The following is a 13,166-nucleotide window of genomic DNA, read 5'->3' as shown; positions in this document are numbered from 1 at the left end:
TAAAGAGGGCACTGCGCCAACAACAAAGGGACAACTGGATCAAGTCACCGACAGAAGACGAAGACTCAGGACAGAGTGCATGGTCATTAAATATTCACCATATTAGAACACCTCTTTCTTTAACTCGTATGAGGGATATTTGGGTATCGGGTGCTCCGCTTACGCCAATAATAATAACATGTAAAACGTAGTATGTAACAGAACCCTTTGTGAATTATTTTTGAACTACTGACCACTGAAACTAAAGCGTCTTTAATAATTGCACTTTGTGTTTGGATGCGTTTCCCAGGACAACAAACAAGTACAACTCAAAGCAACAACAAAGAAATGTTAACTACCGTTCTTCTCTGGATCCTTCACAGTTGAGTGAGATTACAGCTATGATCAGTCTTACATGAATCAGGTACCACAAAGCAAAGTGAACTGGACTTTTAGGAGCCGTCCTTGGAGGGAAACACAGAACAAAAGCTAAACTCAAGTACTTGTGTGTAGTGAAACATTCAAAAAAACGCCACTGAGAGCACAAAAAGTGACAATATTATTAATCTGGCACTTCAAACACTACAAAAATAGAAAAGTTCTTATCCAAAAAGGTTGGTTCAATAAATAGTTAAAATATAGAAGGATTAGATTGAAGCGTATTGGACTGAAGGCGTTTTGCTTCAGCTTCTACAGTTCATCTTTGGGGTTGATGTTGAGGCCTCCGCCCCACGTGGACTCCGTGTCCAGCGCCTGGATCACCTCGTCTGCCTGCAGTCTCTCCTGGGAGAGAACAAGAAAGTCCAATCAGCGCCTCGCCAACCCACTCAAGGTGCAGTTCACACGCATGTGGGTCAAAGAGGCCGTCGCCCCCCCCCCCTTTTGATCACCTAATTCTCATCGGCAACATCCTCGTGTCCAACTGGATGTTTGTTCCCAAAGCTGAGAGGGAGTTGACCCGCTTCCTATTTGTGTAGTTTATTATTAAGCTTGTTGCTTAATGATCATTGCATTCCTGCTTCAAAAATGATTAAATCCATATGTGAAGCAGATCTTCCTGAACAAATAGTGTGGTTATCATGAACTTATTGTTTTGAAGTAACTAAGGTGGATGTCAAATAACCAAAGTGATCATTATGGTAATAATTATAACGATTACAGTACTTTTACTGAAACATTAATTTACCAGTTCTCTGAAGAGCGGGTCGAGGGTGAACCACAGAGCGACGGCACACCGCTGCCCGCTGGTGACGGCCTTCACGCCGTGTGGATTCTCCCCCCCGGATGAGAAACCCACCATCCGGCCGCATAAGGGCTTCACCGATGCCTGGAGGGGAAGGAGAGAGCCGTCGGTTTGAGTAAACTAACACGCCACCTGCAATGCGAGCAATACGTCCACCATCTCACCGTGACGGTTTTGGCATCCATTTCTGTGAATATGAACTCCCCTCCTTCAAAATCTCCATTTAGATATAACAGTGCACTGAAAGCAGAAGGGCAAAGGAGGGAGCGTTTGTCTCTCGTGACGTGCAACGTGCTCGGCCTGTCGTTGGCTCAGTCGGCGCCGAGCATCGTACCTGAAGTCTCTGTACGTGTACGCGGGAGGTTCCTTCCAGCACTCGTGGGCCTCGGGGTCCAGCAGACAGTTGTCGGCGTGGATCGGGTGGCTCAGGTCGTTCCTGTGATCTTCACACCAGGTGCGTGTAGGAGAAGTGCAGGGTGGAGTTGAGCAGGAAGTAAGACTCGATGACCCGTCTCGCTCGCTCGCTGATGTCGTAGAACAGGCGGGCGCTCCTCATCGGCACTCTGCCCTCGTATCCGAACTGCACCAAAAGCGCGAAACAAAAAGAAGACACAATCACACGTACAGTCAAACAAATAATCCGGGAAGATGCCCTGCAGGTATCACGGTTTATTGATTGTATATGACGGAGCTGCCAAAGTAATAATCATTTTGACTTTTAATGTTGGAATATGCCAGTATGGATGAGAAAAGGGAATCATTTGTCATAGCTCCAGCGGTGAGTGTACCTGCAGGGTTTTGAGTACAGTGGCCCCTTCAAACTTCTCATTGGGGGTGTGTGGCGACATCCTCCCTCTGTAGCCGTCTCCCGCAATGGTGACGGCCTGACAAAACAAGAAGGAAAACAAAGTCCGGGGTTAATCTTTTAAAACCTACGATACAGCAACCGATGCGTTACCGATGTTGCGTAGAGGTCCTACGTGAGCCAGGCGCCTGAGGTCTGAACACTCCTCCTCGGATATGACGTGATCCAGCAGCACCCGCTGGGTCCCGTTCAGGGCCGCAGAGTTCTGCACCAGCTGCACGTCTTCATACACCAAGGGGCCGCCTACACACACACACACACACACCACAGAGTATGCAACGTGTCATCTGAGAGAAGCTTTAACGGAGCACTAACAGCGTTTTCTTTTAGCAGCAAAAGGTTTACCTTCTTTGAGTTGCTGCTGAGCAGCAAAGGCGACGTTCTTCTTTTCTGCGATGGGAACGTACTCCATCCAGCCGTCTGTCCCGGAGGGAATCCTGGGAGGATGGACAACAGAGAAGGCGTTGAGATATTTGGTAGCTAAAACTGAGACATGACACTTTATACCTAGAATTATGGGTTTATTTGGCCACTTGACGGAAGCAGAAATGGACCAAAAGTCAAACTTTTTTGGATTGTTTACACATCCAGCAGATATAAAGCCATCAGGAGATGTGGCTCCAACCACCTAATGAATGTCAGTCTAATCTTCATTCAGTATGAGAGCGGGGAAAGTTAACAATATCACAGCACGACAGCCTGGCAAGTGGAAATTAGCAAAAGATCTCAACGGAGTTGAGGGGATCATCAATGTAGGGTGAGAGTAGTAAAACATACAAGACTCTCACCTGTTGGAGTCCTCTCTTCCACCTGTGCTGCTCCAATTCAATTCAATTCAATTCATTTTATTTTGTATAGCCCAAAATCGCAAATTACAAATTTGCCTCAGAGGGCTTTACAGTCTGTACACATGCAACATCCTCTGTCCCGAAACCCTCACATCGGCACAGGAAAAACTCCCCAAAATATGAAAAAACCCTTCAATGGGGAAAAAAGGGAAGAAACCTTAGGGAGAACGTCAGAGGAGGGATCCCTCTCCCGGGATGGACAGACTGCAATGGATGTCATGTGTACAGAATCAACAATGTAAAAGATGTACAATACATTCAATTTCTCTAACTGAAATGATACAAGTAATTGCAAGTAGCAGAAGAGGTGTACGGCAGGACCACTGCAGGGACAACCTCCATCAGATCGAACCACCATCCACAGAGGCTTCTGTGGGGAGGGAGAGCAGAAAGATGTTAGTTTTTGATGACAGTAATATGAGTCATATTTAAAGTAATGATGATGGCAGCAGCAGGTGTCAGCAGAGCCATGAGCCAGCAGTCAGAACCAGGGTCCGCACGAAACTATGATCCACGGAGACCTGCTAGGCGAGAAAGCACAAAAAACTCCCGGAAAGAAGCTTAATTAGTGATGTACATTAATAAAACAAAACATGGATGATTGTGGGAGGAGAGAGTGAGAGTGTGAGAGTGAAAGAGGGGCTCGGTGTGTCCTAAGAAGTCCCCCGGCAGTCTAAGCCTAGAGCAGCTTAACTAAGGGCTGGTCCAGGCTAACCTGAGCCAGCCCTAACTATAAGCAATATCAAAGAGGAACGTTTTAAGCTTTATCTTAAATGAACTGACCGAGTCTGCCCCCCGGACTGAAAGTGGAAGCTGGTTCCACAAAAGAGGAGCTTGATAACTGAAGGCTCTGGCCCCCATCCTACTTTTTAAAACTCTAGGAACCACAAGTAGCCCAGCATCTATGGAGCGTAGATGCCTTGTAGGGCAATACGGTGTAACAAGCTCTTTAAGATAAGACGGTGCCTCACCAGCAAGTGCCTTGTAGGTGAGGAGAAGTACCTTAAATTCTATTCTTGATTTAACAGGAAGCCAGTGCAGAGAAGTTAATACAGGAGTTATATGATCCCATTTCTTAGTTCTTGTTAATACACGTGCTGCAGCATTCTGAATCAGTTGGAGAGGTTTAAGCGATTTACAAGAGCAGCCTCAAAACAAAGAATTACAGTAATCCAGTCTAGAAGTAACAAATGCATGAACTAGTTTTTCTGCATCACTTTGAGACAGGAAGTTCCTGATTTTCGATATATTCCGTAGATGAAAAAAGGCAGTCCTTGAAGTCTTCTTTATATGAGAGTTGAAGGACATATCCTGGTCGAAGAGAACTCCAAGATTTCTGACGGTGCTGTTGGATACCAGAGCAATTCCATCCATAGAGACTGTATCACGTGACAGCTGACTTCGAAGGCGCTCTGGGCCTATCATGATAACTTCCGTTTTTTCCGAGTTTAACATCAGGAAGTTGCAGGTCATCCAAGTTTTGATGTCTCCAAGACAGTCCTGAAGTCTAACAAGTTGGTTGGTGTCTTCTGGCTTGATCGATAGATACAGTTGAGTATCGTCTGCATAACAATGGAAGTTTATGCGGTGTTTTCTGATAACGTCGCCCAAAGGAAGCATGTACAGGGTAAATAGAATCGGTCCAAGCACAGAACCTTGTGGGACTCCGTGACCAACAATTGTGGTCCTCGATGATTCACCGTTCACAAACACAAACTGGGATCGATCCGATAAATAAGATTTAAACCAGCTGAGTGCAGTTCCTTTGATGCCAATCAAGTGTTCCAGTCTCTGCAGCAGGATACGGTGATCGATGGTGTCAAATGCAGCACTGAGGTCCAGCAATACAAGAAAAGATACAAGTCCTTGGTCCGATGCAAGTAGAAGATCATTTGTAATTTTCACCAGTGCCCGTAGTGCCCGTAGTGCCAGTAATTCTGTAAGAGACACAAGCAAAATGCAAACATTATTTACTCTTAAAAATCTCTGGTGACTAAACACAAAAAAGACGGATTTCCTAAATGCTGTTTACAAAGACTTGTGACAAAGTGGCCAGCAGGTGGCGCTGTGGGCTGAGAGGCCGGTTGTGGAGCGGCCCTGCTTTGAGTCAGCCAGCAGCAGGAGCACCTTAATGCCTTTAATTACACAACCAGCACCACAATGTTCACTCACCCCTTCTGTAAATTCCACTCCCATGGTATCACTGCCAATCAGCAGGAGCTCCAGTTCCTGTTTGTGCCTCCTCAGGTACCAAGCAGCTTCCTGGGAACACAACACAGTTTTTGGAGTTGTTAAGGCCATTTTAAGGGAATAGGGGAGCAAAATGCATGATCTATTCTAACAAGATCATAAAATGTTCTACATGCACGCCGATGATTCAGCGTTGTCTTTTAAATAACTGCACTGTTTAAGAATAAAAGTTTTCAGTGGTTTGTTACGTATTAAAACTCATTACGAGAACTTTTCCAAGCTCTTAAAGTGACAGCGTCTTCCCGTCGTTACACTTTCAGCACAAATGAAAGGGAACCACAGCGAGTCCTTCCCTCGGATCGGTGCTTGGACTAATGGAGTGTGATGGCTGCCCTTTTTATAATACGCTGCTCGAGGTTGGGGTTAACAAAAACAGAAGCTCCTCTTCCAGAACCCTTTATACAAACAGCCCTCAAATGGTTTCAGAGAAATCTGTTGGCCCGCTGACAGGACTTTACTCCACCGCTCCTGAAAGCAGGAGTCTTTGGCAGCGAGGCAGGAATGACACGCCGATCCAGGGCTCTGAAAATGAGCTCCCCCAGGCCACAGCGGGAGGGGGAGGGGGGGGGGGGGGGAGATCCGTGAGCCGACGGCTGTACTGTAAGCTAATGAGACTGGAAATACTTGAGGGCTAGAAAAATGTATGGCATGAGTAGAAAAACATGAGCATGGACAGTAACACGACGGCTTCTCTTCATCCCTCACACACACGTGGACGCGCACACACACACACACACAAACACACACACACACACAAGAAGGAATCGAAGAAAGGAACAAGGGTCATCATTCATTCATGCACTCAATAGTGTCACTGACACCCAGCTCACAACTGCTGACGTCACGGAGCGACACTCACCATCTTCCGCCTCGATCTCAAAGTATCTGTAGTTGAAGTGCACGGTGGGGATGTGGGGGTTCTTGGGGTGGATGACGGAGCTCACACCCATGGCACAGAACGGCAGCTTACCTGAGAGATCACGGAGCATAAGGCGAAACCGTGCCATCGCTTGTCACTCACAATGTGGGTTGCCACACGTCTACATTGATAAAGAACTCCATCAAGCTTTAGGCCTGCGCACACATGTCGAGTTTAGCACACGTACCATCTTTCCCTTTGAGGACTTTCCCTCTGCTCCTCATTTGCTTGGCGGCCTCCTCAGTCAGGTTCCCAAACACCACGGACACATTGACTCCGGCCTTCTCAAACACCTTTCCATCCTGCATCACACAGCTGATCCCTCCGCCACCTCGAAACACACACAAGATGTAACTAATTAAAAACATTAAATGGAGAGATTTGTGCTGCCATCTTTGCACGGATTCATCCTTCGGAGAGTTTAATTCAGAGTTCCCCTCACCTTCATTTCTCTGCCTCCGGTCCACCTTGAACGTCCCGCCGTCCACCTCCTGCAGGGCGTTGCAGAAGTCGGCCTGCGTCTCCATGATGAGCATCTCCATCCTCGTGCGCATCTCCCCGCTGCTCTCCTGCAGCACGCCGATTTCGGTCACCGGAGGAGACATGAAGCCCCGGCACCTCTCGGAGATATCCCCCTGCGGTTCCTTCTCCGCGGCGGCTCGGGGCGCCTTCGTGGCCATGTCGGCACGCTGGAAGTGGTCGGCGTTGGCTAAAAAACCCGCCACGGCCGCTGTCAGTGCCGCGGCTCCGCTGAGCGCCAGGGCTCCCCGTCTGGCTCGCCCGCAGCCGGCGGCTCTGCCTGCGGTCCCCTGGGACACGAAGCGCACGCCACAGCCCCTGGAAAGCCATCTTGAACCCGGAAGGAGAGTCAGCGGCTTGCTGCTGCAGCTGCTGGGGGACAACGTCAAACGTGACGCCGCCGAGCTGGCGAGCCTCTTGAAGTGTGACATCGAACATCGCCGCTTCTTCTTCTTCTTCTTCTTTAGGGTTTACTTCTTCTTCTTCTTCTTCTTTAGGGTTTATCGGCAGCTTACTCCTTTTATGTTGCACTACCGCCATCTTCCGAATTTATTTGTCTGTTACATCATATCCTTATTTCATATTCTTTTCACCAGCCCTGTTCTTAATAAAAGATTTAAAATAATTTCTCTACATTGTTCATTCTCCCCACTCTCTAGTATTTCCTTCACTCCTGTCCCTTTTATTCCAGTCTTTCCTAACTCTTCCATCATCTTTTTCCTATGTACTTCATACTTTTTACAATTCATTAACACATGCTCTATTGTTTCTGCAACCGGACAAAAACCACTAAAACCCGTTGGGTGCTTCCTTATAATATGAAGTGTGCTGTTCAAATTACTGTGCCCTATCCTTAATCTGCTCATAACAATTTCTTCTCTTCTATTTCCTCCCCTTTTCTTCACAACCCCAATTTTATTTTGAATAGTGTACAAATGTCTTCCTTTATTTTCCCTATCCCACTGCTGTTGCCAATTTCTAATGGTTTCTTTCCATATTACACTCTTCCAAATTTCCCTCAATATTTGCTTCAATATACTCTTTTTTAACAGCTTGTTTGGCTAACTTGTCGACTCTCTCATTTCCCACAATGCCAATATGAGCAGGATTCCAAGCCATTTGAATATCATAACTTTTTCCTTTTATTCTAGTATAGATTGTCAATATAGCATACAATGAATCCTGATGACTCTTAGACACCCCAGTCATGAGACTGTATAAAGCTGACATCGAATCACTGCCAATTAAAGCTTTTTTTATTTTGTTTTCCTCAATCCATTCTAGTACCATAAATATAGCGTATAACTCAACTGCATACACACTCAGGTCATTTGTGGTTTGTCTACTTATCTCAGCTCTTTGATTCAAAATGTAAACTGCAGATCCGGTCTTTCCTGTTCCTGGATCCTTTGATCCATCTGTATAGATCTGAACATATTCTTTATATTTAATCTCTAAATGTCTATAACATTCCGCTACCAAATCAATATTCCTTCTTTCTTTTTTTGCCCGATTTAATTTAAAATCAACAGTCATTGTTTCTAACTTCCATACCGGAGTATCAGGCCATATTACAGTTGAGCAGAATTCCTTTTCATATACTCCCAATTCTCTAGCTGCTTGATCCCCTATCCACCCAAAACTGAACTTTTGTGCTCTCTCCCTTTCCCAATTATCGTGTAATATTCTTTTAGTTGGATGACTATCTCCATGTCCTTTTAGATTAACCCAATAATTTACCATCAATTGTTTTCGTCTCATGCTCAATGGCATTTCTCCCGCTTCCACCTGTAGCGCACACACTGGCGATGTCTTAACTGCTCCTACACATAATCTCATTGCTTTTGCCTGTATTACATCAAGCCTCCTAAGTAAAGTTTTGGTCGCTGATCCATACACCATACTTCCATAATCCATTCTTGGTCTTATTAACCTCACATATATGTATTTCAATGAGTTATAATCTGCTCCCCATTCTGTTCCTGTTAAACATCTCATTATATTTATTACTTTCTTACACTTATCTTCTACATTTTTAATATGCTCTTTCCATGTTAACCTTGTGTCAAATTGTACTCCTAAAAAACGGAATGTTTTACCTCTCGCTAAATTACTTCCATATAGTTTAACATTTATATTTTCCTTGATTTTCTTCCTTGTAAAAAACATCACTTTAGTTTTCTCTACAGAAAATGTAACACCCCACTTTGTTCCCCACTTTTCAACCTGTTTGACCCCTTCTTGTATCTTTTTAACTATATGTTCAATATTTCTTCCTTTTTTCCATATTGCCCCGTCATCCGCGAATAGCGATCTTCCCATATCCATTGGTATGTCTACATATATATTATTAATCATTATTGAAAACAATGTGGGACTTACAACACTCCCCTGAGGTGTTCCATTCTCTACACTCTGCTCCCTTGACAAGTTAACCTGGATTGTTCTTCCTTCCAGGAAATCCTTAATCCAGTTCAGAAGATTTCCTCTAATTCCCATATTATATAATTTAATCATTAATCCCTCTCTCCATAACATATCATATGCTTTTTCTACATAAAAAAATACTGCTACTGTTGTCTCTTTGTTTACTTGTGCTTTTCTTATGTTATCTTCTAAACACAGTATTGCACCCATAGTATTTCTACCTTTTCTAAACCCACTTTGACATTCAGCCATCATACTCCTTTTTTCCATAATATACATTAGCCTCTCATTTATCATTCTTTCCATTAATTTAAAACTATGAGAAGTCAGGGCAATAGGCCTATAGCTTGCTGGTTTACTAACGTCCTTCCCAGGTTTCCTTATCGGAACTATAATTGCCTCCTTCCAGCTCTTTGGTAATTTACCTTTCTCCCACACTTTGTCATACAGCATTAGCACAGTTCGTTCGTTACAGTGTGTGTGTGTGTGTGTGTGTGTGGGGGGGGGGGGGGGGACCTCGATTGCCGGTGGACAGGCGGCGGCGGGGTTCGACACTCCGATCTGCATCTGCCAAGCCGCTTGTTCCTCCCTCGCTCTGAGAGAAAAGCACTCGGCGAGATCGCGACTCTTTGCAGTCGTCCTGGCTCCCAGATGGCGGAACGAGCTCTGCGACATGACATCGGGACTGCGGAGGGCCTCTACGTCTTCCGCGGGAAAACTCGAGACGCACCTTTTTAGACCTCGACTAAAACACTAGCGGACCGTAGCACTGACAAATGGTGAGCACTTGAATTGGACTCGTAATGGCACTTTTCTGTAACGTGTTTTCAAACTGCTTATTTGATGAAAAATGTACGCTCACTCTATGTGGAAATGCACTTACGTCGTACGTCGGCGCTTTGGACAAAAGCCTCAGCTAAATGACATGTAATGTAATGTAGAAAGGGGAGGATCGGGGCGGAAGAAAAACAGCTCCTCGAGGCCCCTCCTCGCGAACGAAGAGAAGGGAGAGGAGAAAGCTCACAGGCTAAATAAATGGCTCTCACAAAAATAAAAAGTGACAAGTGGAGCGGCGGATCGCGATTCCCGGCAGGCAGGCAGGCAGGCAGGCAGGCAGGCACGCACGGACGCACGGAGGAGGAGGAGGAGGAGGAGGAGGAGGCCTCCGCTGAGTCCTCCGACTGCAGCTGCGGCTCCCGGAGGCCTTCACGCCGTGGACTACGTAGAGGGATTTCTGCACCGCATCACTAAAGGAGCCAAAGGAGCGCAGAGGTCTCTCCCCCTCTCTCTCTCTCTCTCTCTCTCTCTCTCTCTCTCTCTCTCTCTCTCTCTACTAGTACTTTTGTTTATTTGGGGTTGTGTTTATTATGTGCTTTGTGTTGAGCTGATTTGATGTTGTGAATTGTTTTCTTGGGATGTTTGAGAAATAAAGTGTTTTTGAAAAACCAAAAGAATCCCTCTCTCTCGCTCTGTCTGTCTGTGTGTGTGTGTGTGTGTGTGGTTCGGCACCCCTTCGGCCCTTTTGATTGCGACATACAGCGAAAGGTCAACTCGAGAGGCCTTGCCACGGTTGGATATTATACTTTGTGTGGATCTTTTGCGGACGTTGATCGCGTACCTGAAGCCTCTCTCGCACTCGGCGGCGATGCATGTTATTGTCGTGTTATTTGTCTTTCTCTCTCTCTCTCTCTCTCTCTCTCTCTTTCTGTGTGTGTGTGTGTGTGTGTGTGTGCGTGCGTGTGTGTGAGGTTCGGAACACATTCACCCATTGCAATCGTGACATGCAGGAAAACGTCATCTCTCGCCGAAGCCCCCACCCCCCCGGTGGCGAAGCGAGCCGATTAGACCCGAGCGATGAGTTCTCGCGAGATGACGGCTCGCTACGAGCCGGGTCATTCTGACCCGAATGACGTTGCCGAGGCGAGGGTCAGTGTGACCCGACGCCGTCGTCTGGGCTGAGGCGCTCGCCGGAGCGAGCCGATTAGACCCGAGCGATGCCGACTCGTAGCGAGCCGTCATCTCGCGACATCTCGCCGGGTCGTTCTGACCCGAATGACGGAGACGAGACGACGGTCCCGGCCCTTCTGATGGTGACGCGTAGCTAGCCGTCATCTCGCGAGACCTCGTCGGGTCGTTTTGACCCGAACAGCGCAGGCCTCTCTTGTGTGAATGTTGCCGAGGGTCAGAGAGACCCGAGGACAACGTGAGGGTTAAAGGGTGAGTTCACCCAAACTACAAGTGTTATGATTCAAAAGACATAATATCCTTTAACAAAGACCCCCCCCACTCTTGATCGTGTCAGTACTTAACCCTTATTACCCGTTGTACTCTGAGAGGCTTATATACCTCACATATGTTTGATAGCAGTAAACTGATTCATGATAAGTTCACTCGTTCGTCTTTGTAGTTGCTTGGGCCCGGCTGGCTTTGAGGCTACGCTTGATGGCAACTAATGAGAAGGGAAACATTTTGGTCTACCATTCTCAATATAATCAAACTCGAACCTTCATCCTGTTTGTCTCCATTTAGCTCATTAGGGGCTCTCTGGACGGACACAAATGAGTCTAGCAAGATGGCAAGTGAGCCAATTATAAAGCAGGAACGACAGCCGGGAAGTGAAGTGACGGATCCATATGAGGTTGACGGGTCACCATTTGGTTTTATTCATCGCACGCGTTTGGGCAGGACTGCTCAGTGCCCAGCTTGTTCCTTTGTCAGTCTTTGCAGATTTGGATAATGACTCAATTGGAACGTCATCAACACACATACCCAGCAATCATCATATCTGTATCAAAAACACCAAAGCAATTATACATAGGTTTAATTTTTCTGATTTGCTGTAGATGCAGAATGCAAATCTTTTTTACATAATTAAAGGGAAGTGGGCTCTTTTACAGTGCTGCATAGGCATTGGAGCGGTATTGGTGTCATGTGTGAACAGCATTTATTCTCTGATAATCTTCATATATTTTTTAAACCTTCATTTTTAAGTTAAAAAAATGGTCCTCATATTTGTACTCGTCTTTGATTCCCTTGTTTTAAGACGGACGCACGTGGCACCCACCTGTCGGCGCGAGGTCGCCGTGGACCTGGAGTGACGCGAGTTCCTGCAGCTGTTCCTCGTGTCGTTGGCGCCGTTGCTCGGCGCGTTCTTCTTCGTCTTCTTCTTCTTCTTCTTCTTGTCCTTGGGGTCGGAGGGCAGCGGGTTGAGGAAGAGGATCCGGCCGATGAGTCCGTACAGGACCGCGGAGAGCAGCAGCGGAACCACGAAGAAGACGGCGAAGTCAAAGAAGTAAACCGGCACGTATAACTTCCTGGGGACCCTGTACCCGCACGCGATGATGGTGACGTTGTCATACACCAGCTGCTGGAGGTCCGACAGGTAGAACCACATCACGCAGTACAGAGACGTGAACGCCCACACCACCAGAATGATCTTTTTGGCCCGGGACAGCGTGCACAGGAACTGCGCTTTGATCGGGTGACAGATGGCGATGTACCTCTCTATGGTGAACGCGGTGATGGAGCACGAGGACGCGTTGATCCCGAGGTACTGGAAGTAGGTGATGCCGAGGCAGCCGTAGTAGCCGAACACCCACGACCCGAAGATGCTGTCGGTGAACGCCGGCAAGCCGGCTGCGGTCAGCACCATCAGATCGGCCACCGCCAGACTCACCAGGTAGCAGTTGGTCGGAGTCCTCATGTGTTTGGTCGTGAGCACCGCCAGGACCACCATCACGTTGCCGACGATCCCCGACGCGCAGATCGCCAGAAGCAGCACACTGCTGATCAGCAGTGCCAGCTGTGGCTTTTCTTGTCATCTGGTTGCTACTCTGTCACGTGGAAGCTGGAAAGCGTTTGTGTCGCTGGTGCGTCGATGCTCGCTGCCGGGAAGCTACGCGCTAAATGTAGAATAAACACGGTACCCAAAGGTGTTTGTGATGGCCTGGACGAGGTCATTTGTTTACGGGTTTTTCCCAAACTTAGTTCCTCACATGAAGTGGTGGGATGTACACTGTACTTTAGTAGAATTATGAGGTGTTTGTATTTCCCTGATCATCCACTCATGGGGGAGGATGGGCATTTAGACCACTGATTATTACTACCTTGATTCAT

At 46.8% G+C, this 13,166-nt stretch overlaps 2 protein-coding genes across 2 annotated transcripts; both read right to left on the bottom strand.

Annotated features, from left to right (window-relative positions):
- Window positions 1-2,432: 2,432 nt before the first annotated feature.
- LOC134132172 (oxygen-dependent coproporphyrinogen-III oxidase, mitochondrial-like) lies at window positions 2,433-7,724 on the bottom strand. Its single transcript, XM_062563436.1, has 6 exons — window positions 6,547-7,724; window positions 6,292-6,435; window positions 6,045-6,155; window positions 5,108-5,197; window positions 3,093-4,872; window positions 2,433-2,524 (listed from the first exon to the last, which is right to left on the bottom strand). The coding sequence occupies exons 1-4, from the start codon at window positions 7,052-7,054 to the stop codon at window positions 5,136-5,138; spliced, it is 825 nt and encodes a 274-aa protein (XP_062419420.1). The 5' UTR covers window positions 7,055-7,724; the 3' UTR covers window positions 2,433-2,524; window positions 3,093-4,872; window positions 5,108-5,135.
- Window positions 7,725-10,964: 3,240 nt separating this feature from the next.
- LOC134132187 (thyrotropin-releasing hormone receptor-like) lies at window positions 10,965-13,166 on the bottom strand. Its single transcript, XM_062563508.1, has 2 exons — window positions 13,157-13,166; window positions 10,965-12,863 (listed from the first exon to the last, which is right to left on the bottom strand). Exons 1-2 carry the CDS (start codon window positions 13,164-13,166, stop codon window positions 12,037-12,039), a joined length of 837 nt encoding a protein of 278 aa, XP_062419492.1. The 3' UTR covers window positions 10,965-12,036.

Source organism: Pungitius pungitius, chromosome 7 (assembly GCF_949316345.1).
Source record: "Pungitius pungitius chromosome 7, fPunPun2.1, whole genome shotgun sequence".
NCBI classification, from domain to species: Eukaryota; Metazoa; Chordata; class Actinopteri; order Perciformes; family Gasterosteidae; genus Pungitius; species Pungitius pungitius.
The sequence above is the reverse complement of the archived record's forward strand: the minus strand, read 5'-3'. Positions and strand labels throughout refer to the sequence as shown.

Coding starts and splice junctions, on each gene's coding strand:
- LOC134132172 (XM_062563436.1), bottom strand. CDS start 7,054: ATGTCACACTTCAAGAGGCTCGCCAGCTCGGCGGCGTCACGTTTGACG. Junction 6,436..6,546: donor CCGGAGGCAGAGAAATGAAG/GTGAGGGGAACT, acceptor GTGTGTTTCGAG/GTGGCGGAGGGATCAGCTGT. Junction 5,198..6,044: donor TGAGATCGAGGCGGAAGATG/GTGAGTGTCGCT, acceptor TTGTGTTCCCAG/GAAGCTGCTTGGTACCTGAG.